The sequence below is a fragment of the Stegostoma tigrinum genome, chromosome 9 (assembly GCF_030684315.1).
Source record: "Stegostoma tigrinum isolate sSteTig4 chromosome 9, sSteTig4.hap1, whole genome shotgun sequence".
NCBI lineage: Eukaryota > Metazoa > Chordata > Chondrichthyes > Orectolobiformes > Stegostomatidae > Stegostoma > Stegostoma tigrinum.
In genome coordinates this window covers 47,162,479-47,189,630 of record NC_081362.1, presented here as the reverse complement: position 1 = coordinate 47,189,630, position 27,152 = coordinate 47,162,479, and the positions used below count along the sequence as shown (strand labels likewise).

Genomic DNA, 27,152 nt, shown 5'->3' with positions numbered 1-27,152 from the left:
CAGTCTATGAAGGCCATCATAATTTACTGTTTCCAAATTAAACACATTCCTATTTGAAGTGCAATAATCATGCGATCAGGAAGTGCGCCCTTTGGAAACTGCCAAACAGTTCTTCACATCACAGGCAACAATCTCAGCATTAACCATGGATGAAATGTGAACTTTATATTGCTTTAACAATTTTTACTTCAGAACCAAAAATTTTGCAATCAGCTCTGAGAGTCACACTCTGTACTAATGTAAGACTTTGATATAGGAATACTTTGAAACAGGAAGCCAGCATATCATCTGGTAATTAAGCCTATAACAAGTGACCAGAATAAAATCAAAAGTCAAATTATTTTAAGCAATTGATTAGATTCACAAGATGCAGATAAGAATAAAAGGAAAGCTGAAGGAACTTGCCTGCAGAGGACTGCATCACACATTCAGGTGCAACGGAAGGAGAAAGAAAGGATTCGTCTGAAAAACAAATACGACAGGACCTCAGCAGGGAAAGCAATTTAGCTAAGTGATATCAGATGGCTCAAATAAAGTCCTTCAAATCTAGTAAACAAAAGATTTTAAGCAATATTTTGATCTTAAAATATCAAAATTAAGCAAGTGACCATGAAATGAATTCACAATCTGCAATTTTAGTCTCGTCCAAATGTCAATGTAGATCAATCACAATATTTAGATCAATGTTGTCCAAATCTTTTCCCACTGCTACTGATTTTGGGGGTTTGAAAATTGTCACAACCCTCAGAGATCTGAGGGCAGGAGGTGTAACATCTGAGATAGTGAGAGAAAAATGACCAAGCTATGTGGTGCTTTTGAGCTCACAACCTCTCATGGGGTCCCATCATCTACCCTGGCAAGGCCTAACTAAGATGCTACTCAGGAGGGAAAAGGACCCGTATATAGAATCGGTTATTTAAAAAAAATGCATCCTGAAGTTTGATCTCTTCATATAGGGGATGGGCGGGGGGAATCATTTGCTGCTCACCATTTGTCTAAGTATACTTCTAGTGGAAAGCCTGCTTGTGAACAGGCAAAGCTGTGAAAGATTTCAGCAAAACAGCAGGTTCAGAAAGAATTAGCCCAAAAGGACAAGGTATCATACATAGTGAATTCAGCACCTTAAGAGTATACACCCGCACCAATAAATTCCTTCTGGTTGAGGAGACAGGAAAGAGGGAAGAGGAAAGAAGATTGTAGCACAAAAAAAACAAAAAAAAAATTAACACGAAGATTGTAAATCTGACAATAGTCCCTCAGCATTTTCCTATACTTTAAAACAGTATTCCAAATGCAAGAAATTACTCAGACACCAACTGCTAAGTGCAACCTTGATAAAAACAGCAAATTAAACCAAACAGTAGTATTGTGCAAACTGAATTGGATTTAATGCAAACGCATGACAATACTGTCAGGGATAATTCAAAATTAGTTATATAAGTTTAAAGAGGCAAAGAATCTCAACAGCCTAAATTAGTTGAATTTTTAATAAAAAATTTTGAGAATGGTTATTTTTAACTTCAGAAGTACCATACTTCCGCAGAGGTTTAACATTACTGAAGAATTATAACTTTCATGAAACATTTCCACTGAGCAAACAATTACAAATTCAAAAGGTTTACAAGACAGCTTCCTAAACCATGGGTTGAGATGCCCAGTGGAGCTGTCCATCGAACTTTTGGGACTGCAAAAGCTGCTGTGGATTTGCAACCAATTACTAATATCTGTATGGCCTTTTTAACTAGTGGTGTAGACTAACTGCCCAATCTGTAGACCTGAACCCCATCCCCAAAAACCTTATGGGAAGTTAGGTGTCGTTTAAATAAAAACCACTCAGTCAAACAACTGAACCCTGCCCCAGCCAGTCATCACTCCCAGCTGTACTGCAAGATAGGAAGATGCAAGATTATACTTGGGAACCCTTAAAATTTTACCTATGGCATTGGTTTTTGAACAAAGATCTACGTCTTTAAAAATCATAACACTTAAAGCGCTTCTGCCAAGAACATTCAAAATCCAAACACTACAAACAAGCCACAATAACTTTCATTTCTTACATAAATCAAGCAGCACCTGTACATAAGCTTTTCCTTAGCCACATTTGAAATTAACTCAATTACAACGTATCTGTTACATAATAACATCAGATCTATTCCATGTCCCCAAGCCTTCAAACTGATGATAAACATCCAATACAGCCCTTCACAGGAACATAGCCCAAGCAAAGACAGTCAGAAGAAGCTAAAATTGCATTTGGTTAGGATATGGCAAGATTTTTGGAAAAGTCAAACTTATTCAGGATAGTGTTTAGGCAAATGAGAGGTACTTTCGTGGAATCTATTTTTAAAAGGGTTCAATAGGGTTGATGAAAAATGGATGCTTCCCATAGCTAGTTCTACAATCAGTGGGCATAGTCTGAGAATAAAGGGTGGTGAATCTTTAGAGTTTCCTACTCCTACTATGGAGATTTGGTCACTGAGTACTTTCAAGATAGAGATTGATAGATTTTAGACAATGGCATCAAGGAGTGAGGATACAGTGGTATAAAATGGCATTGTGGTACGTATGCAAAAAAAAATTCAACCATGGCCTAGCTGATTGCTGGAGCAGGCTTGGAAAAAAAAAAACACCAAATGGTCTACTCCTGCTCCAATTTCCCACATTCCTACAGTCTAAAGTCTAAGGAAATATACCAACGATATTATAGTTCATAAAAGAGCTGCAGCTGGAAGATGCTAACATGCTAGAACACAGGTAGAAGGTTTAGTACTTAATGAATGCCAGTTTTTTTTTTAAACATACCAATTTCAATTTCGCTTAAAGGGAATTTCAATTATTTTAGCAAAAATGCCTCAAAACAGTCACAAGAGTCAAAGTTACTGAATAGGCTTTGTGCAGTCTAAGAAATCTAACGGCTTGATACAAAAGGGCGTTCAACAAAAATTAACAAATATACCGATGGAGTCAACTTCAAAGGTTTCTGGCAGAGAATGCTATTCTAACCACAAATATGAGTAGAAATATTTTTAACCTTCAACTCTTCACTATGTTCATCCTTGTTACCCACAAAGCAAACAGTGGGGAGAAAAACTTAAGTATTTACTGCAATAGAACTTTTCATAATCTTAAAGATGTCCTCACAGTCAGCCCTCAATTCTAACATAAAAGGGACCAATATTCCAAGTCACTGCTATTCCCCTACTTCAACTAAACCTACAGTATTTCATATTTGCCTTTTGCAACATCAATTTTGTATTCCCATGTTATCCAATTTTCATTTGAGGGCTTTGGCTGAATCTGCCTTAACAGATGCTTAAGCAGAGTATTTCAGATCCTAACCACATACTGTATATTAATTCTCTTCATCATCTTGCATTGATGTATACTTGTTTTCAACCCTTCTACCAACAGGAATGGTTTCTCCCAATCTACTTTGTCCAGATCTTTCATAATTTTATTTCGTAACATGATTTCATAATACCTCCAAACATGCTCCAAATTCTTATCATCAGAAACTAAAATATCCCCATCATCTCCAAAGTATCCTTGTAGCTGAAGTTTCTTATCCCTAGCACTATTCCTATGAATGTTTCCGGCAACCATTCTAAAGCCTGTAACTCCTTACGGCAGCACAGTGGTTAGCACTGCTGCCTCATAGCATCAGGGATCCAGGTTTGATTCCAACCTCAAGTGACTGTGTGGATTCACATATTCCTCCCACAGTTCAAAGATGTGCAAGTTAGGTGGGTTGGCCATGCTAAAGTACCCAGTGTTCAGGGATGGGTAGGTTAGATGTGTTAGCCATGGGAAATACAGGGATAGGGTAAACGGATGGGGATGGGGATGGGTCTGGGTGGGATGCACTTCAGATGGTCAGTGTAGATTTGTTGGGTAATATGGCCTGTTTCCACATTGTAGGAGTTCTTTGAATGATCAAATAATCTGATTTGGGGCAGCACGATGGCTCAGTAGTTGGCACTGCTGCCTCAGACAGCCTAGGACCCAGTTTCAGTTGCAGCCTTGGTCGACTGTGTGGAGTTTTCACATTCTCCCCTTGTCTGTGTTGGTTTCATTCAGGTACTCCAGTTTCCTCCCACAGTCCAAAGATGTGCATTTGAGGCGGATTGCTATGCTAAACTGCCCATAGTGTCTAAGGTGCAAAGTGCAGGGATAAGATAAGGGATGGGATGCTCTTCAGAGGGTCAGTGTGGACTTGATGGGCTGAATGGCCTGCTTCCACACTGTAAGGATTCTATGATTCCTTCCTGAATTGCTTTGCCATTAGAAGTCAAAAATGGTGCAGCTGAGGCTGAACTAGGGTTTTTATATACCTTCAGCACAAATTTCTTGCTTTTTATAGTCTCTATTCCCATATTTATAAAGGCCAAGATCCTGTATCAACATTTTTCTCAAACTATCATGCCTTGACTACTATGCAAACATCTGATCAATTTTGTCGACTCCTAAACACACATATTGAACATTCATTCATAAGATGTTATCATGACTGAATAGGCTAGCATTTACTGCCCATACTTATTGTCCCTGAAAAACTGATTGTGAACTGCCTTCTAGAAACACTACTGTATATACAGTGAAGGGAATTTCAGACTCAGAATTTTGTCCCAGCAGTGAAAAAAATGACAATATTGTTCCAGTACAATGTTGTGCGTGGTTCACAGGGGAATTTGAAGGTGTCAAATGTTCCCATGCATCTGCTGCTCTATTCCTTCTGGGGAGTTCAGGTCACATGTTTGGAAGGTGTTACTGAAGGAGCCAGAGGAGCTGCAGTCTACATTTTAGTTTTTGTGCCATTAATACAATATAAATTAACGATAGCAATGATCCTAATACCAACCCTTGGGAAGTCCACTACATGCAACCTTCCAAACCATTAAACAACTGTTCACCACTATTATTGCTTGTCACATCTAACATCATATCTAGACTGCCAGCACCCCTCTTAACCTAAGGGCTTCAGCTGTGCAATGAAACTTTAGCAAATACCTTAAAAAAAATCCATGTATACTACATGAACTAAGACCTTCATTACATTCCCAATAATGAAAAGCAAAGTTTATCATTAGTCCTTAATAAGACCATGCTGGTATTCGTCAATTAATCCACATATGTCCAAGTGACTCAACCTTGTCTCAAATTATTTTGACATCAATCAAAGCTTTCCAAGTCACAGACCTACAGTTACTGTACAAAGATTTAAATATATACAATTCTCCAGTCCTCTGCATCCAAGCAGGATTGGAAGATTAGGGTCAGTGCCTCCAGTTTCTACGTTTACATCCGACCTTGTCTTTAGCTGCATCGCTTCAGTCCCTGATGTATTAGCACAGATAGCCTATCTTGTTTTACATCTACTACATTGACCATCTAATCTTTCACAATTACTACACTGACACCTTCTATGAGCCAAGTGGAATCATGGGTCTCAGTAAACAGGTCAGTTGGGCTCTCAAATAAATCCCCTTTTCAATCTTTAAGTGATCCAATCCTTTTTTCACTATTTACATGCCTATATAAGCACATTTATATTCCTTTTATATATTACTTGGTCTCTTTTTCACTTGCTGCCAGTCTGTTTTCATACTCTTTGCATTTCCTGTTTAAAACTTTCCATCCGAATTTTTTCTCAGTTGCATTACTTTCTGTTTTAACTTCTCTAAACACAGGAACTGATGAGATTTGAGGAGTTTCAATACTCAACGTTAAATTTAAAAAAACTTCATTCATTTGTTTAATAAAGGCCAAGGATACAGGTGCAGAATTAAACGATGTGGGCTATCGAATCTGCTTCACTATTCACAGGGGTTGATGTGTTTCTCAAGCCCATTCCTTCTGCCTTCTCCCCATAACTGTTGATCCCCTCACTATTCAAGAAACTTGCCCAGTCTTAAAAGACACTCCATAGCCTCCATAGCCTTCCACAGATTCACACACAGAGTGAAGAAATTCCTCTTCATCTCAGTTCTAAAGCACTACCCTTTCATTTGGAGACTGCGCCCTTGTGTCCTAGTCTCGACTCCTAAAAAATCTCCACGTCCACTGTATACAGGCTTTTCAGAATTCTGTAAGTTTCAAAGACTCCCCTGCGACCACTACCCCCCTACCACCCCCCACCCTCACATCATTCTTTTAAACTCCAGAGTACAGAGAGCCCTTCATTCCCCAGATCGTTCTTCTGAACCTCCCCTGGGCCCCCTCCAAGGCTAGCACATCTTCTCTTGGATTTGTGGCCATAAACCGCTCACAGTATTTCAAATGTGGTCTCAGCAGCACATCCCTGCTCAACTGTTCTTGTCCTCTCAAAATGAATGCTAACATTGCATTTGCCTTCCTAACTGCAACCTGAACATACATGTTAACCTTAAGAGAACGATGACCAGGACTTCTACAACCCTTTGTGCTTCAGGTTTCTGAAGCTTCCCCCCCCCCCCCCCCCCCCATTTAGAAAATAGTCCACACTTCTGTTCTTCCTACGTGTATAACCTCCTTTTCCCACTGTATTCTACTTGCCACTTCCCTGCTCACTCTCCTAGTCTGTCCTTCTAATAGTCTCCATTACCTCAACAATACCTGCCTCCCCCATCTACCCTTGCATCATCTACAAGCTTAGCAACAAGGCCCTGCGTCCAAATCCTTAATGTATAACGTAAATAGTTGTGGTCCCAACACAATAGATTACAGAACTCCACTAGTCAACGACTGTCATCCTGAAAAAACAACCTATTTGTACCCCTCTCTGCCTTCTGCCAGTCAGACTCTATCCATGCCCAGTTCCTTCATCATAACACCATGGGCTCTTATCTTATTTAGCATCCTCCTAGGCAAAAGGCCTTCTGGAAATCCAAATAGATCATGTCTACTAGCTCTTTGCCGAGCATGCGTGTTACTTCCAGGATTTCTAATAAACGCATTAGGCTTGACCTTCCCTTGACAAAACTGTGCTAACTCACCCTATTTTACCAGGTACCTTTAAGTACTCTTCAATCTAATACTTAATAATGGACTATAAAATCTTACAAACACTTGAGGTCAAGCTAACCAGCCCACAATTTCCCATCTTTGCCTCCTTCCCTTCTTAAACAGGGATGTTATTTTAATCATTTTCCAGTCCATTGGGATTCTCCCTAACTTGAAGGATTCTTAAAAGATAAACAATCTCAACCATCTTCTTCAGGATCCAGGGTGTCATCCATCCCATTCAGGTCAGGCCTCCAGGCTGGATAAATATCAGCTTCCCTAACTCATTCTCCTTGGCAACCGTCATTACACTCACTTCAGTCCCAACGCTCAAAGTTCTGGTATGCTACTGGTGCTTTACACCATGAAGACTGATGCAAAGTACCTATTTGGTCCCTTAATTATTTCTTCATTCCCCATTAGACTGCTGGAAAATGAAGCTGGAGAAGTGGCAATGTCCACTCTTGCCTCTCTTCTACCTTTTAGATACTTAAACTTCATTTACATTACCAGCTAGCTTACGCTTATGCTTATGTTTCATCTTCTTCCCATTTGTTGCTCTTTTGTAGTTGTCCACTGTTGTTTTTAAAGGTTACCCACTAATCTTCACTTTTTTTTGTTGGCTTTTATGCTGTCCTTGATTTCCCTCGTCAGCCATGGTTGCCTTATTCTCCCCTTAATATGTTTCTTCTTCTTCCTTGGCATGAATTTCTCCTGTACCTCCTGAATTACCAGAGTACCTCCTGCCATTGCTGCTCCACCATCTTCCCTTTCAATCAGATCTCACTAAAAGTCCTCATATTTTTGTCATATAACTACATCCAACTCCCGCTTCCCCACATCAAGCTGTAGGGTGAACTCTATCAATATGATGGTCACAATCCCCTGGGAGTTGCTTCACTTTAAATTAAGGCTACCTCATTATACATCATCATCATTACACCAAATCCAAATTATCTGTTCCCCAGTAAGCTCCATCACAAATCCGTTCCAAAGCAAAACCCATCTCAAACATTCCACAACTCCTTTTCTTAGGATCTAGTAGGAACTTGATTATCCCAGTCCACCTCCATACTGAAGATCCCCCAGGATTACTACATAGTACCTTTCTTACATGCTTTTTCTATTTTCTATTTATTTTCTGCCTCACATCCTGACTTCTGTTAGGGCCATGTACATAATTCCCATCAGAGCATTTCTCTTTCTAGTTTCTCAATTCCAGCAACACAAATTCAAAGCTTTCCAATCCTGCATCACTTCTTGCAATCTATTAAATTTTATTTCTTACTGATAAAAAGGTAATCTCAAGCCCTTTCAATAGGGCACATGTGTTTCAATTTTTACAGTCAGTACAAGTTATATCAGAACTTCAACACAAATTGGTTTTAATGTGATTGAAGAATTATAGAATGCAAACTGTCCTTACTTGTATTGTTGATAACCTGATGTCATCCACATCACTTCAATTACTGCGCAATTTTCTTATGAGAGATTGCACAAGAATGGAACAATCATGTTATATCAGAACATCCTGCAATTCCCAGCCCTGAACCCCTTGCAGCCACATCTGTGATGCTTACAACATCACATCCAATTTCAATGTGTGCTACGAGCTCATTTACCTTGTTTTGTTTACTGCATGCATTTAAGAACACCCCCCTCTGTCCTGCATTGGCCACGTCCCCTTTTCACCAGTCCCGTTATATGCTGTGCCTGAAGTTAGATTCCTGACCATTTCCATACAGTGTATTATTATTTGTTTTGGAAACTTCAACAACTCTTGAGCTCCCATCCCTTTAAACTAGTTTAAAATCCCTGTAACCACCAGGATCCTGGTCCCAAGATCAATCCAGGTGAAGACCATCTTGACAGTACAAATCCCTTCTATACCAACACTGATGCCAGTGTCCCACAAATAGAACCCCTCTTTCCCACACCATTCCTTTAGCCATCTGTTTAATTCCCTAGTTTTATCTCCTTGGCCACTACTTTTAACAAACCTTGCAAATTGGCAGTGTGCCTAGTTTTCACTTTCTTCCTTTCAAAATAAAAAACCACAAAAAGAGTATAAAAGTTACAAACAGATGTGCATCTATTTAGGGGCAGGTATCTCAAAGCACTTTACAGCCAGTGCTGCAAGGTAGGAAAACGTGACAGATAATTTATGCCTAACTCCCACAAACATCAGTGTAACAATGACCAGATTATTTGAGATAGTAATCAAGATAAATATTAGCAAGGATACTTCATAAATGCTGTGTTCATTGTCAAACGAGTACAATACAATCTTTTACATCCAAACAAACTGGCAAATGGAATTAGTGTACAGTCTCAGTTGAATTACTAAATTCAGTACATTCTCACTCTTGCAATTAGCTTGGATTTTTTTCCTCAAATCCCTGGAGTAGGACTTGAAACCAGAACTTCACAACTCAGCACTGTCAATTGAGCCAGGTCCACCCTCAAAATTTGTTACATGGCATTAGGAATGACTTTTGCTAGAGAAAATGTCAAAGATAGATCTAATAGACATATTCAAAATAGAGAGCATTAAATCAAAGCACTTCCATTAGCTAAAGCATTGATAGCTGAAGGACAACATAATTTTTGGTTAGTTTCAAAAGAGCAGAAACCACACTGCATATTATGACACGTAGTTGATAAATTATTCTAAAACAGCATGGAGAAGGATTAAACGTGGTAACAAGATTCAGTACTTGACACAGTAGACACAAGTGCAATTAGCTGAATGGCCATCTTCTACACTGTAGGGCAACAAGAAATATGATCGTTCCATTAGTTTCCAAGGCACAGCTTCAAAAGCCCAGAGAATCTGGAGTAATAAGACCTAGTTTCATCCAGCCAGAAGTCAAGTTTGTATAGTTTAACCCTGAAGAGTAAGTCAGTTTTAGAAAAGAAAGTTAGAAATTAAAAAGAAATATTTTTTGAACGTGTACGAGTCAAATAAACCTTCAACAAGCAGGGTTCATTTAAGAGTAGACATTAACTCTAGTATGCTCAATTTTTCAATAACAAAGATGGCCCACACCCACTTTCATCTGCATAGGTTCTGTACTCCAGCTTAAAAACATTGTTGGCTTGAAAGCATGGCCAGCTAGCTAAATATCAAATTGCACAGTTCACTTTGTCAATCAGCTGTCAGGAATCTTTCAAACTGTTGATTTAATTCCCCGATTCCACAATTGCCCTTCCAAGATGTATAATCTCAAACATACCAATATTAAATTGCCTACCAGATGAATACTCAAACCATTTGTCTTCATGAAATTCTTTAAAATTCTTACTATGTACAAAATCCCCAGTTTATTGTTAAACATTTTTTTCCCCCCACCACTATCTGACCACATATGTCTTAGCCAGACTGTTGTGCCAGTCAGCCCATATCCTCATATATTACATGTTTTCTCCAAAAAAATCTCACTCTTCATTCACAACATTCTCCATCTATGACTAGTCTTTAACAAAAAGATGCTAACTATCCCTTGCCTGATCTGTAGTTTTTACAAAGCTAATTTAACTAATTACATCAGAAGCCACAGGAGACCAGGTTCATTTGAAATCAAACTTTCAAGCATAGCCCCTTCGTCACTTCGCTTGACAAAGGGCTACGCTCTGAAAGTTTGAGACTTCAAATACACCTATTGGTCTATAACCTAGAATCGTGTGACTTCTGATTTTGTCACCCCAGTCCAACACCAGCACCTCCACATCTTAATTAATTACAATACTCATTAGATTAACTGGTATATTTTCAAGACATATTCCCTTCTTCTTGAAATCAGGATTATGTATTTGCTTATTCAGGGAGGATTTTAAAATTGCAACTAGTGCTTCCAACTTTCCATATTTTGGAATGTGCAGCAACAGTCCTATTTTTCAAAATAAATTCCTTTACTTCAGATACCTCAAGCATCAGTTCCACAATTTCTTCTTGACACCATTTTCACTGTTGTCTAACACAACTACAATACTGAATTGTGTCAGTCAGGCTGAAATCCAACATTCTCCAATTATCTTACTTTTAAATATGCTTATAAAGGCACTTACTGATTCCTTTTAACGTTAGCCATTAATATTATTTTATATTCTTTTTAGCTATTCTCATTTCACTTTTTGTATTCCTAATTACCTTCACAGGTACAGCTGTCTATAGCATGGCTCCCTTTTAAAATTTCCCAATGGGAAACAGACTGCAAATGCAACACCAGAAATACACTGGATGCAGATGTCGTCACACTGGAGATAATTGTTGTGGTATTCAATGAACTACCTGCAGTCTGATGGTGAGCGGTGAGTTAGAAGTTCCTGTTTTGTGAACCCAATTGAGCAGCAAAGGAGTTCAGCATTTCAGTCGACAATATCCGAGAGAGATGATCTGGTCACTTATTTTGCTGTCCGTGGAACGTACCACATTGAAGCTGGCTGTGCACAGCCTACACTATATTAGAAAATTAACTTCAGTATTGCACTCACTGTACAGTTCTTTGGGGCATCCTGGTTCATGAAAGGCACAAAATAAAAGAATATTTTCCTTCCTGTCTCAAACCAAGTTCCATTTGTCCATCATACCAGTCCCTACTGACCTTTCTGACTTTCCAGAGGGCAAAAGGTTGATCCTTGCTTCTATTCTCCCATATTCAAATCAACTAATACATGATCAGTCACTCAGATATAGAAACAAGGCATCCGTCACGCGTGGAACAGCTTCCCCAAACAAAACCTTCGTGTGATGATGATTACTTGGTAAACTAATATAAATTCACAGAAAACAAAGAAAGAAATCAGAATAAAATATTCACTGCATTTGATGCAAATAAAAAAAAATCTAGTAACAACCCTGTTAGAAATATTTTTGGACAAAACAATTGTGAGCACTGCCACAAATAAACAACGATCAGTGGGTGCTGGAGATCTGAGATATAAACAGAAATTACCAGAGAAACGCAACAGGACCGGTAGCATTTGTGGGGAGAAAACAGAGTTTATTTTTTTTAATCTAGTGAGTCTTCTTCAGAACTCACCAGATTCAAAACATTAACTTCTCTCTCCACAGAAGGAGCCATACATGCTGAATTCCTCCAGCAATTTCTGTTATCGAGAGCAATATCTTGGCATTCTTGTTGAAATAAAACATCAAGTACTTTGAGTTTCAGAATCAATTATGCAATGCTTGAACTCAAGGCAGTTACAAAATCATTCCACACCATACATGCAACAGTCAATAGTGTTAAGTTATAAAGTATCATTTATAGAAGACTGTTTAGTATCTGAAAGTTTCTTCAGTTCCCCAATACCAGAAGAAAACATTACAAACAATAATCAGTTTTTATTTCTACCAGTGAAACCAACATGGAAAGTTAAATTCTATCACAGAAATTTCAAAATATTCTACATTTCGTTAACGTGTGTTGTGGTTTCTTTTAAAAGTTTTTTTAAAATGTAGCACACATTCAGGAAATTAGGTTTAAATAAACAACCAAATTTATATCATTAATTTCATTTAATCAACGCACAATGCATTCAATCAATTTGCTCAGACATGCTACTACAACTCTAGGACAGACGCAACTTGAGCCCAGTCCTCCTGGGACATTACCACTATACAAGAGATCCCTCTGCAATATGGTTTAAAACTGTTCCTGCACTACATAAATATAAATCAATCACTCCACCCCAATAATATTGATGATTAAGGTAAAAGACAATTTCAAAGTGATTTAGTGTTTAAAAATACTTTTAAAATCAAAAGTAACCAATTAATGATTTAAGGCCAAAATAACAAATACCACACTGTGTTGTTACCTTTTGGATCTAGCTTCTGCTCTAGGAAAGTGTAACCTGCAAGCAGAGCAGGGAGGAAAAAAATGGTGATCAGTTCCAAACTACATCAAAAGCCAAACATTGAGAAAAACAAAGAATTATCAAACCAAATAGGGAAAATATCTATTTTCACACTCAATTCAGTTACATGATTATGCCATTCACACCAAAAGGTTTTCACACTCTACACGAACTTCTCCCTTTGCCTAACATCAGTAAAGGAGATAAACTTCCAAGTGACTTGAGGTTATAAAAGGATTTAATGTAGATGCAGAGATGATATTTCTGTGACTGGGAGAAAATCAAAGATGGTCACTAACATCCTGTTGGGTGTTTGTCAGACAGGGATTAGAACATAACGCTCTCGTCAACTTCACCCAGTCCTTGAAATCTCTGCATCTACGTTAAATCTTTTCATAAACTTCTGTAAGTTTTGAGGTTATCCCTTAGTCTTCACTTTAATGAAAAAAGCAAGAGATCCATTCAGAATATGCCTCCCAACTCTGGTATCATTATAGTAAATATCTTTAATCTCCAGTTCTTCTATATCTATTGCATAACAGGACACCAGAATTGTTCCTAGGATTCCCAATGTGGACTAATTAATATTTTTTAAAAATGCTTTATATTATTGACTTGTCTCTCATTAGGCCCATCTTCTAGAAAAACAGCAAATCTTAACAAGGATTCGATCTATAGATTCAGAGCAGACCAATGTTCTTTTAAAAAAGGTCAAACCATGACAAACAGGCAAGTTGACCCCTTGAGTACTTTTTTTCTCTTTTGTTTGAGTGAAGAGCTACAAAATTAAGAATATTTGAACCTTAATTGGTTAAATAAAACATAATTACAAAGAAGGGCAGATGATAAAGCATGTGGAAGCAGTGGAGGCCAACATGACCCACAGCGACATCTGCAGTTGTGTTTGCAGCTCAAGCAATTTCAACTCAATTCAGTCAAAGCTGAGGGTACTGCAATTGATACTTTAGGGATGGTAAATGTTACGCGCACACAGTTTCATGAGACGATCACAACACTTCGGCTAGTTCTTCAGATTGACCCATGTTCAAGTTGATATCAGACGGCCCACAAGGCACACATGGGGGATCAAGGAATTTGAAGAGAAGGAGCCTTGCTCTTGTTTAAGAGGTGTGAGGCTCTTGCAGTTTGACTGGCCAACTGTCAGGGCTGCAGAGTGGGTGAGCAAACTGAACAGGACACGAGTGCAAACAGCCATTCAAATAGAGGGAGTAACAAAGGAATTCAGTTGTAGAAGGCAGTATGGTTAATGGGATGTGCACTGTTTTCTGCAGCTGAGTATAAGTTGCCTACCCAATACTCATCTGCTTGGGGTTGAAGAGGAACATGCAGAGGGAAGAAATGTATCAAGTGGTTGCAACATAAATAGAAATAGAAAAAGGAGGTTCCAAACAGGGATGAGCAGTATTTAGGGACTAAAACAAACCCAAAAACACAATTTGTGTCTAATCTTAGAGAGAGGGCTTTAGGGACAGGGTTAGCAAGGGAATCATGACAGGAGATTTGGCAAGTTAACAAGAAAGGACAAGGCAATACAGCAAAATGTAATCAGTGCAATAACAACAGAAGTACAGCATGCAATACAATAACACACCAGCAGGTAGAGCAGTGTGGAAGAATAATAGAAATACAATTAGAAGCTCTACCTGAACACACAGCATTCACACAACAGATAAACTGACAACATTAAGAAATGTAATTATCGTGATCACAGAGACCAGAGCTGGGACCTGACTATTTAACAGCATTTGATATTTCAGAAAAGGTGGGAGTTATGGGAAAGATGGTGGTTAGCTCTTAATAAAAAGGTTAGTTTAGTACAGCAGTGTCATGGAATCCCTCGTGTAGCAGCAGGCCATTCAGCCCTTCGAGTCCATACCAACCTGCAAGAGCATCCCACCCAGACCCATGCCCCCTTTCCTACAACCCTGTATTTTCTATGACAAATCCTGGACATTTATGGGCAATTTAGCACGCCAGTCCACCAAAACCTCACATCATTCAATGGTGGGAGAAAACCCATGCAGACACAGGGAGAATGCGCAACTCTACACAGTTGCCCAAGGCTGGAATCAAACACTAATCCTTGGCAATGGTGAGATGAGGGGCATAATATTAAAGTGATTGGAGGAAGATACGGAGGAGATGTCAGAGGTAGTTCTTTACACAGAGTCGGGGGGTGATGGAATGCACTGCCGGCTGTGCTAGTGGAGTCAGATACATTAGGTACATTTATGTGACCCTTGGATTGGCACATGGAGGATAGTAAAATGTAGGGTATGCAGGGTAGTTTGACCTTAGAGTAGGATAATAGGTCAGCACAACATTGCAGGCCAAAGGGCCTGTACTGTGCTGTACTGTTCTAAGTTCTATATACCTGTAGCCTGACATTGGCAGTGGGGAAAATGCTACAAGGCCATTTAAAAATATTTAATAGCAAAGCACTTGAAAAGCAATGACGAGATCAGACAGAGTCAGTATGGACTGTCAAATCTACCAGAATTTTGCAACACAAACTAGCAGAGTTGATAATGGAGAACCAACAGAAATGGTTTAATAGACTTTCAGAAGCCTTTTGATAAGGTCTCATGTAAGAAATTAGCATGTAAAAATAAAGCTCAAATAAAGTACTTGGATCGGAGCTACTCAGAATATATAATAACAATTTAGAGAAGGAAGCTAAGCCAATGGCTACAGGTTTGCAGACAACATAAAGCTGGGTGGGAGGGTGCGCGTGAGGAGGATGCAAAGATGATTCAGTGCGATTTGCACAATCCGAGTGAGTGAACAATTCATGGCAGATGAAGTAAATGTGGATAAATGTGAGGTTATCCACTTTGGGTCTTAAAATCAGGAAGGCAGATTATCTGAATGGCAAGAAATTGGCAAAGGAGAACCTCACATTTTATTATCTTGGATTCTCCAGCATCTGCAGTTCCCATTCTCTCAGGTGCAACAAGACCTGGGTGACTGATCATTGTTCACTGAAGCAAAGAGTAGTGATAAACAGGTCCCTTTCGAAATGGCAGGCAGTGACCTGTGGGGTACCACAAGGTTCGGTGCTGGGACCGCAGCTGTTTACGACATATTAATGATATAGACAAAAGGCATTAAAAGTAACATTAGCAAATCTGCCGATGACACAAAGTTGGGTGGCAATGTGAAACGTGAGGAGGATGTTATGAGAATACAGGGTAACTTGGACAGACTAGGTGAGTGGACGGATGCATGGCAGATGCAGTTTAATGTGGATAAATGAGCAGTTATACACTTTGGTGGCAAGAACAGGAAGGCAGATTACTATCTCAATGGAGTCAAGTTAGGTAAAGGGGAAGCACAACGAGATCTAGGTATTCTTGTACATCGGTCAATGAAAACAAGCATGCAGGTACAGCAGGCAGTGAAGAAAGCTAATAGCGTGCTGGCTTTCATAACAAGAGGAATTGAGTACAGGAGCAAAGAGGTCCTTCTGCAGCTGTACAGGGCCCTGGTGAGACTGCACCTGGAGTATTGTGTGCAGTTTTGGTCTCCAAATTTGAGGAACGACATTCTTGTTATTGAGGGAGTGCAGCGCAGGTTCACGAGGTCAATTCCCAGAATGGCGGAACTATCATATGTTGAAAGATTGGAGCGACTGGGCTTGTATACACTTCAGTTTAGAAGGATGAGACGGGATCTGATTGAGGCATATAAGATTATTAAGAGATTGGACACTCTGGAGGCAGGAAGCATGTTTCCGCTGATGGCTGAGTCCAGAACCAGAGGACACAGTTTAAAAATAAGGGGCAGGCCATTTATAACACAGGGTTGAGGAAAAACCTCTTCACCCAGAGAGTGGTGGATATATGGAATGCTCTGCCCCAGAAGGCAGTGGAGGCCAACTCTCTGGACACTTTCAAGAAAGAGATAGATAGAGCTCTTAAAGATAGTGGAATCAAGGGTTATGGGGATAAGGCAGGAACAGGATACTGATTATGATCATGGCTGTTCATCCACAATGAATGGCGGTGCTGGCTCGAAGGGCCAAATGGCTACTCCAGCACCTATTGTTTACTTAAAAGCAAGCATGCAGGTGACCCAGGCAGCAAAGAAGGCAAATGGTATGTTGGCCTTCATAGGAAGAGGATTTGAGTACAGGAGCAAAGATGTGTTGCTGCAACTGTATCTAAGAGTAGCATTTATGTAGTTTTGGCCTCCTTGTCAGAGGATGGATGTTCGGGTTATGGAGGAAGTGCAAAGTTTACCAGACTGATAGGACTGACATATAGAGAGGCTGGATCAGTTCGGATCATATCCACTGATGGGGTGGAGTATCATAGAAAGCTCTAAAATTCTAACAGGACTAGACAGGGTAAATGCAGGAATGATGTTCCCGACATCTAGAACCAGAAGTCGAGGTTTAGAAACAATGGAGTAAGCCACTTAGGATTGAGGTGAGGAGAAATGTCTTCAGCCAGAGGGACTCTCTCCGACAGTAAGCAACTGAGACCAAAACTTGATGTTTCCAAGGAGTTTGATCCCTTTACCCCTAGGGGCTATATCTAAGGGTATGGGGAGAAAGCATGGAAAGGGCAGAGGTGGATGATCAACCATGACCATACTGAATGATGGGTCAGGGTCAAAAGATTATTTGGCCTACTCCTGCTCCTACATTCTATGTTTCTTTGTGTATCTGAATTATTAGACCCCAATGCTCCTCTACCAATGTTAGACATTTACCTTCCAACTGTTAGCTACGTATTCTTCCTCAAAAGTGTTAATAAAAACTTCACTTACCTAATATTAAAAAGGTCATTTACCAATTACACCCACATTCAACAAGTCTTTTCACGTACCTGTTAAAGCCATTCTCCCCCAATCTGGTGTCTTCAAATTATGAATAAGCATCAAAATGACAACTAGATTCATCAGTATGTTCTCCTTCAAGCAGTTCTTCCCAAATTTGCAATCATCTCATCTCCAAGAATAACTGCTCCTTTCAACTAATTTGTCAACAAGCAGGGGTAGTCACCCCCACCAAACCAAAAAGTGGAAATCTGCCATTTGACACAATTATATTGCAATGGAGTTGTACCATGTTACAGTGGTAAGCAGTGGCTTAGTTAAACAATGCTATTAATCCAATTGTTACATACAGAAGCTAAGATACTGAAATCCAATATTTACAAACGTCACATTCCATAGTCATCTCGAGACTAAAAAATGAACTACACTTGCAAAAGATCACAACTCTTTGCAATATCAGTTCCAGTATATTTGGGAAAAGTTTGTTTGCTGAAGGCACTTTTTAAAGCAATTATTATTCACCAAAACAGAGGTGCAGAGGTTTTCCAATGAAAGGGTCAAAGATATCACACTGTCAATTTCATTATTCATTTATCTTATCATAAGGAATTATAACTTACATAGCCATCTGATACCTACAACACGGCCCATGGATCAAACATTTAAACTTTAATAATCGTATCTAATGTGGTTGTAGGTTTGCTTTGCACGTTAGTGAATTTTTGCCATCCCCTATTACCCTGCTCATGGAAAGCTTAGTGTCTAAAGTATTGCGATGTTTATCTGCTATTTTAATTTTTACTCACTGACTCATTGAGGCTCCTTTTCAAGTGCTTCATATTAAAAGAAAGAGGTAAAATAAGCAACACTTATGTGCTTTCTGAGCCCCAAGTGAAAAGAGCCACTGAAACATCTGTCATAAGAATATTCATGGTCATGAAACAAATTGGTACAGCTATAGAAGAGCCAGCAGCAGCTGAGGTTAAAATTTTGCAAACTCTAATCTGCAAGAGGCAAAACAAAAAAAAACACTGAATTGCATTCTATACACGTGCATAGTAACAAAATCAGTAGGAAAAGAACAAACATCACCCAAAGCTGACTTGTAGGCAGGGCGTCAAGCACAGATGACCGCGTAGCAGCAAACATCTCCCATAAGACGGGAAAAAGAAGAGTGAAGTAATAAACACATATCCTGTTAACAACTTTAAAGATGATCAAGTCAAGGGTGACAGACCATGTGACTGGACAAAGACATTAGGTCCAAAACATAGAAGATAAATAAGTAGTAATATCTCATAAGTAGTAGTGATCTCAGATATTGGCCTAAACAACAGGGACCCCAAGTATAAGATTCAAAAATTAAAGACAGTATCCACAGATTTAAAAAGATCCATCATGAATGGTGTTAGTGGAGAATCTAAGAGTCAAAGATAGAATCACAGTATTCAGCTTCTGAAGCTCTGTGCCATCAAATTAATGAGTTACTTTAAGATTATTGTAAAACTTGCCATGTTTCCATGAATCAGCCACAACTCCTCAATGATTAACCCAAGGAACCTTACATGTGTTCAACACTGATTTATCCATTTAGACCACTTGAGCTGTGACTTAAAAGGGACAGGCAGGTTGGTCGCTGAACATAGCAAAACTTCAGAATGCCTAAGGAGCAACATGAGATATATAGGTCACTTGGAAGTTTTTCCAAAACACACTCACTCTGGCAGCCTAGGCAGTATCAATTAGTTGTCATAAATACCACTATCCCTGTTTCACCTCTGGTTGGAAAGTTTATGTGTGAAGAGCTCATGAACCAGAGGCAAGAGGTTAAAATTCAATTTGTACTTAATAGATCTTTCTCCTGGCACCTGTAAGGAAGCAATTACTTCAAGTGGAACCAGTTTTCAAACATTATGTTGCAGAATGGCACTAACAGGGCATAATGCAGCATTTTGGTTTTAAGTCAGCCGCAGTCACTGCTCCCATATCGTTTCCAGAAATTAAAGGGACTACAAAGCAGATCAAAAGGAAAAAAAGTGACCTAATACTTCAGCAGTCAACAGTTGCTATTATTAATGAACCAATTCTTGCCCACGTTTAATTAACTTGGCCTCCTTGTGAATTTTTTTTTAAAATGAACATTCCATTGTGTGAACTGGATCACATAACAGACACAGGTGGCATCAGTCTGAAACAAAAACAAACTGCTGGAAAATCTCAGGTGTCGCAACTTCTGTGAAGAGAAATCAGAGTTAACGTTTCGGGTCTAGTGATCCTTCTTCACAACAGACATCATGCTGCACAGCCCAGCCGCGCCTGACAATGCCCGCCCTCACAAATCGTGATTGGAGCTACAACCGGCACTACCTTTGTGAATGGCACTGGCTCTGACCAATCACCGGAGGGGCCCCGGCGACAGTCAATGAAACCGGTAGGAAAGGGCCCGCCGGCTGACTTCCCTTTCTCAGGCTGTCTAACACCCACCGAGAACAGCAGTTACATCATCCCGACTGAAGCATTCTCACTATTTTAAACCTTAAAGTCTAAACACCCAAACCTTTTAAAAAAGGTGGGCGGCGGCATTCAGTCCATCATGTCTGGCCTTTGCCGGTTCTAACTCCTTTGTTTTGTGTCCTGTAAATTTCCCTAAGTTATTGGATCTGCAACCACCGCCCTTTTAAGTGTTTCGAAGATCGTGACTCACTGGCTTCATTCTCCTTTAGCCAGTTACTTAATTCTGCGTAACTTAAATACAAAATGTCTAATACACCACACAACGATCTGCTTGTTCACTTCTGGCCGAAAGGAATGTACCGGACGTGTTAACTTACTTTCAAATGCAAATTCTAGTTAAAATCGCAAGAATGCCGAACTAAAAGCAGGGCAACGTTGTAGAGCCGCATCCTCCCTGGTTGAGTTGGTCACCAGAACATCTTGTTATAAGCAACCGTGATGGGTGAAGCTGGTAATCCTAAAACTTACCAACAGATTCTGGGCGAGTCTTGGCGGACACGGTGGATGTAGCAGGCGCCGACTCCGAGGTGGAGTCCGGTTCGGGCCGGCTTCTGGCGGGCAGAGGCGCAGGGTGCTGGGGATCCTCGTGTCCGACGGTCGTGCCTTCTGCCGGCTCGAAGGCGCCTGGAGCCGCAGGTACAGAGACCGAAGGAACAAAGATGGGTGCGTCGCCTGCCCCGGGCTTGAGAGGATCCGAATCATCCAGTATTTTCTCTGTACCTTCGGCGGTACGATCAACAATGTCGTCTAAGCGAGCCGAGGATGAGACAGAGGGAGACTGCCACTCGGGGTCTGTCATGGTTCTGACTTAATTCTTTTGAAGTCGTCGGGCTTTATTTTTAAAACAAATTTAACTATTTGTCTTCTCCCACCTAACGGACTTAAAACGCAGAAGCGTCGCTGATGCCTGTTTGAAAGGTTGAGAAGTGCGCCACCAGACAGAGGCGGATACTATTGAGTAAGGAGGCAAGAGACCAGCCCTCCGTGCCCACTCCCCTTGCGCGGTGATTATAATAATAGAAAATGGCGTTGCCGTGATTCATAGAAACCTGACGCCGCCAACTCCGGAGACCAGCCCAACCTTGAGGTGGTGAATGAACTGAATGATGTGGTGCGCAGCCAATCAACGAAGCGGGCGGCCGTCAGACTTGGCGCCGCTGGAACAGTCTGGACCAATGAAGATCAAGGTTTTTGAGGTTATAATCTGATTGGTTAGACTTGTCACTGTTGTCCGCAAAGTCTTATCCTGCGCCATAATTGAAGAGGATTACTTTGCTCCGCAGTTTAAGGTGCAAAAGGGTCAGCAAATCATCATAATCAATGCACATCACTCAAAAAAATAGGCAGTTCAGTGAGTAGTTTGGAAGAAAAGTATCACGTCCGCTTTAAGGGAAACAAACGTATGTTTCTCAATAAGCTATGTTTTTAAATTTTAAACTCTTGTCAAATTTGTTGAGATTTTATTTTGTAGAAACGAAATTTGGAAAACCTCATTTTACGTCTTAGTGAGAATTGAGGCCTCAGACATTGACAAATTGCTGGAGAGGTTAGATAGCTGCTTGAAGTTCAATGCACGTAAATTGTGAGGTCGTGCACTTTGGGAAGAAGAACATACACCGACAATATATGATGAAGTTACGACTGAAATAGGATTACAAGAGCAGAGTTACTGGACAAATTGAGACAGTATTTAATGAAATATGCAGTGTTCTCCAAGACATTTATACCTGAAAGGGATAATTAACATTCAATAAGGTGCACCATCGGGATGTAAGGGACTGCGCCTTGGAGGAGTTCGTTAAAATTATAAGTCCAATGAGTTATGCATTAATTGTTAGTGCTAGCAGCAATTAGCTTAAAGAGTAATATGTATTTAATCTAAATAGCTACTAAGTAATAGGCATTGAAAAAAACCTATTTTTTGTTCATCAAGATTGAGCCTATTCTAATGGAGAGTGCAGGTGGCCATCCTGGCCTACTTGGTGACAGTAACAAGCACCTGTGCCAGCAAGAAAGATCAGTGACAGTGAAACTACCCAAAACATTCTAGATCTCTCCATCGGCAACAAACATTTACAAGATATGGCCCCTAGCCTTTATTGATAGGGGAATTGTAATTGTAAAATGCAGTACAAATGTCAGGAGGTTATGTTAGATTGAACCAGAATATTGCGACCGAAGCTGAAAGCTGCACTTTAGGATGAAGAGGCTAATAGACGGAGTACAGAAGATGTTTATGAAATGATTGTAGGGATGAGAAATGTTGGTGATCAGTTTGATTGGAGAAGTCAGAACCATTCTCTTTGGAGAATGAAAGGCTGGTGCGCTTAATCAAGGCATTCGACAGAGCGATTATTTGAATAGGAACAATGTGAAGGATGACAGGGGAAGGCAGGAGAGTGCTCCTTTGTGAGATGTTCATTTAGAGAGTCAACAGAGATTTAATGGGCCAAATGGCCTTCGATGCTGTAATTATTCTATAAAGGTCTCATTTGTAAACAACTAAAGAGATGCTCTGTGAAGGTGCAGAGGGTCTCCTGGTAATCTGGAGTGGAGTTTGCATTTTCTCCCCATGTCTTGTGGATTTCCTCTGAATGCTCTAGTTTCCTCCCACAATCCAAAGATGTGCAGGTTAGATCATTTGGCCAAGGCAAATTGCCGTGTAGTGTCCAGAGATATGCGGGTTAGGTGGATTGGTCACAGTAAATGTGACGTTAAAGGGAGAGGGTGGAGAAGCTGAGTTGGGGTGGTATGCTCTTCAGAGGGTTGGTGCAGACTCGATGGGCTAAGTGGCTTCTTTCCATGCTGTAGAGTTTCTATGATTTTATAAAGTAAGTTCATGTTTCCCTCTAGACTCTTCATGATAACTTGAGAATGGAAGAAAAATGAATTCAACAGGCTTAAAGAAAAGTGGCTAGTTCTTATGGCTAAAGGAATCAAGGGATATTGGAGAGGGTTGGATTTTGGCAGTGAACTTGATGAGCAGCCAGGATCATATCAACTGGCAGAGCAGCCACAAAGGGTTGAATGGCCTATGTCTGCTCCTATATCCTATGCTTCTGCAAAGGTGGAGATCCTGAGATAGCCCAAGAAGGCTGTCATAGATGTCAAAATGAAAGAGTTATGATCTGACAAGCCGGAGAAGTGTGAAAAACCTCATAGCCTCAAACCTCAGTAGTGCAGAGCTACATGGATATGTTTCTTTGAATGTTCTGTTTATTATGGACCAGCTAGCTGGAAGGCCACTGTTGCTTGATTCAAGACGCCTCGTTGACTGAGAAAGGTTTTGTTTTGCAGTATTTTTTGTAATAAAGGCTGTGTTCTTACTTTTCATCACATATGATATGTGACCTATTCCTGAAATGGAAGCTTAAGTGAGAAACATAGGGTTTTCAGTAACCGCATGCACCCGCAGCTGCTTCACAGTAGCTACACCCAGCTAATACATATTCATGGAGGACAACCTTATTCTAGCCTACTCCTCCATCAAGGAGGCAGAACAGGGAATTTTCACCCTGGAGAAAGATCCTCAGTTCTGTGATATCCTACCTAATGTCATTATTCACTTGCCTCATCATCCCTACTGTCCCGTAGAATGTTAAAATCCTACACCTTACTATTGCAATGACTGATCATTCTCCGGGAATGAGCTTCCACTACTATGATCTATGTAAATGCATGGAAACACTGTGTTACTATTCCCCACTAAGAAATATGAAGAGTCATCTCTCAGGTATGCATTGTGTACCTCAAAAGCTGAAATCGCTTATCCTGGCTATGACACTCCAGCTAGGGGAAAAAAGACTGCTTCCTGCACTCTATAGACGCCAGTCACTTCCCTGCGTCACGCCCATTAACTGCCTGTTCAAAGTCCACTACGTGGCTGTTTCCAGCACAATATTCTTCCATCGATCTGACTGGACAAAATGTACATTTCTGAATGCTACTTCTGGAGCTTTGACTGTACTGCCCAAATTCTAGGTCTGTAGTTTGCTGGGTCATGAGAGACACTGGAGATACACACATTCCTGTTGCTGTGATACAATCGAAAGTGCCCTGATGGAAGAACAGCATCTTCTTGTAATGGTGGAGATGGTACACTGCTTTCACGTCAACCAAACATGTAAGCATCTAGTAGGATATGAGATCAATGTAGCTGTTAGAACAGTGCAATTGAGTATATATTTACATGTGTCAATTGCATATACATACAGTGGTGAAATGTCTACGCCACCGAAGTGCCTTCAAATATTTATTCTTCCCTTTCTCTGCTTCCTACTTCCTATTGGCACAGCCCTGACTCCACAACTGGGGTGGAAAGAGCCTGCTGAGTCATTTGTACTGGTAACCTTGAAGAATTTGACAGGCATCTCCAGGAAGATCAGGGCATCCTGCTGACAATCTCCTACAGAAATGCAGGTGTATCCTCTTTGGCTAGTGCTGTTATAGGCAATTCTGTTAACTGACAAAGGGGAGAGGAAGGGGCAGGACTCTTCCGAAGTGTTGTGACTGAAGCTCCTGGAGTTCCTGGGTGTCGTCTCCTTGTGGGTGCCTGCTGGCACCATCCTATCTCCTTAAGAGGACAGGAAATCTGGAATGAGATTGAGGTGATTTATCATGCCATCGTCTTGTCATTGATATTAAGTATCCAAAGGCATTGCAAGTCCAAATGAATTTTCAGCAGCCACTGAACATTCTGCTGTCAATGTGCCAAAGCATCTGCCAACTTTTTCATTGAGGAAGCCCCTTGTTCATATGCCAGAGCAAGCACAGAAGACAGATGAACTCCTCCATCTTCATCCAGCCTAGTGAGGGCCTCTGGTGTCGCTACCTGACATTCTATGTTTTGATTGAATATGTTGGTTATGGCCAAGTACTGAAGTAAATTGTTTACTTGGGATTAGCATGTGCCAGGTCTCTGGAATGCACTGACAGTCATTATGTATTTTGAATGCATTAACAGTAAAGGCTAAATGTTACAAGCATAACAAGAAAACAAAACTAAAAGCACTTTATCTGAATGCATGCAGAATTCACAATAAAGAAAATCGCACACACTGAAGTGAATAAAAATGATCTGATAGCTATTACAGAGAGTGGTTGCAGGATGACAAGATTAAGTCCAAAATATTATAAAGCTTTCAAGAAGAATAGGAAATTCAGCAAAGGTGGAAGGATAGCGCTCAATCAAAGATAGCACTGGTATAATCGTTAGAGTTTGGTTGAAGAGATCAGCTTGGACCGAAATGGGGAGTGGCAGGCAAAAGGAGTAATTAATGGGAGTGGTCTTCAGTTCCTCTAATGTAACTGCAAAATATACTAGCAAAAATACTTGTGTGTTTATAATAAAGGGAAATTGTCATGGATGACTTTAGCTTATACATAAATGGACAAATCAGATTGTCAATGATAATTTGGATGAAAAATTCATAGAATGCTTTTAAAATAATTTCTTAGAGTGACACATTCTGAAGTCAACAAGGGCATGGGTTATACTAGACTTGGTATTAAGATAGGATTAATTAAAGATCTCAGAGTAAAGGATCCTTTAGGTAGCAGTGAAACAAAAGGGTCTAGGCCCGAAACGTCAGCTTTTGTGCTCCTAAGATGCTGCTTGGCCTGCTGTGTTCATCCAGCTCCACACGTTGTTATCTGTGATTGAAATTCACACCCAGTTTGAAAACAAGAATACATCGTCTTCTCCTTGTCTTATCTTGAAGACTTCTATCAGCTGGCTCTTTAACCTTCTAAATTCTAGAGAAAACAGGCCTAATTTGTGTAGTGTGTCCTTATAATGTAATCCCTAAAGTTCAGGTATCATTCTTGTAAACCTGTATCTTCCCTCTAAGGCCAATATATCCTTCTTTTGATGGTGTGCCCAGATCTGCTCACTGTACTCCGGGTGAGGTCTAACTAGGGTTTTGCATAGATGCAGCGTAACTTCTATATCGTTATATTCCAGTCCTCCACATATAAATGCCTGTGTTCAATTAGCTTTCTACATTATTTTCTGCACCTGTTCATTATATTTTAGAGATCTTTGCACCTGAAGCTCCATGTCTGTCTGAACATCCACAGTATTTAAATTCATACCATCTAGAAAGTATTCTGATCTATCCTTTTTCAGTCCAAAATGGATGACCTCACACTTGCTTACTTTGAACTGCATCTGTCACAGTTTTGCCCATTCACTTAGCCGTTCAATAGCCCTTTGTAATTTTATGCTGTCCTCTAAACTGTCTACAATGTTGCCTATCTTTGTATTATCAGCAAATTTGGATGTGTGACTTTCTACACCATTATCCAAATCATTAGTAAATAATGTGAATAATTGAGGCCCGAACACAGATCTTTGTGGGACATCATAGGTCCCATCCTGTCAATTTTAGTACCTACCCATTATTCCTACTTTCTGGCACCTGCCGTTTGACCAAATCTCCAGCATGTTAGTAATTTGCCCTCAACTCTGTGGATTTCTACCTTAGGTAACAGTATCTTATGTGGGACTTTATCAAATGCCTTGTGGAAGTCCATATAAACAATATCCATATATACCCCTCTGTCCACTACCTCAGTCACCACTTCAAAAAAATTCATTGACATTTGGCAGGAATTATCTGCCATGAATCTATGCTGGCTGTCCCTAATTAACTGAAAATTTTCAAGGTTATCAGTCACCCCATTCTTTATTATAGACTCCAATAATTTCCCCACCAATGACTTTAGGCTAGCTGGTCTGTAATGATATGGTTTTCCTCTTTCACACTTCCTAAAAAGCAGAGTGAGAAATGCAGTTTTCCAATCCCAAGGGAAAACTGAAAAGTTGGTGTTAGGGCATCTACAAAGTGTTCTATTTCCTTTAACACCCTCAAATGGAAACTGTCAGGTCCTGGTGATCTGTCACTCTTTAATTCTATTAATTTCCTCATTATCTATGTTTTATTTACATTAATTTTATTCAGCCTCTGTTTCCAATTTACTATTAATTTCTTCAG

The 27,152-nt window shown here is 40.0% G+C and overlaps 1 protein-coding gene across 8 annotated transcripts in view; it reads right to left on the bottom strand.

The window, feature by feature from the left end:
• LOC125454627 (reticulon-4-like) overlaps positions 1-21,218 on the bottom strand; it is a 91,075-nt gene extending 69,857 nt beyond the window's left edge. For 2 of the 8 annotated variants that reach the window (XM_048535593.2, XM_048535595.2), the window contains exons 1-2: positions 20,626-21,181; positions 406-462 (exon numbers count right to left, since the gene is read on the bottom strand). In XM_048535593.2, the coding sequence (XP_048391550.1) occupies positions 406-462; positions 20,626-20,956 (388 nt within the window). In that variant the 5' untranslated portion in view covers positions 20,957-21,181. Of the gene's footprint in view, positions 1-405; positions 463-12,801; positions 12,838-20,625 lie in introns of all 8 variants that reach the window. The other 6 variants (XM_048535590.2, XM_048535592.2, XM_048535594.2 and 3 more) reach the window with 6 other exon arrangements.
• Positions 21,219-27,152: the final 5,934 nt, after the last annotated feature.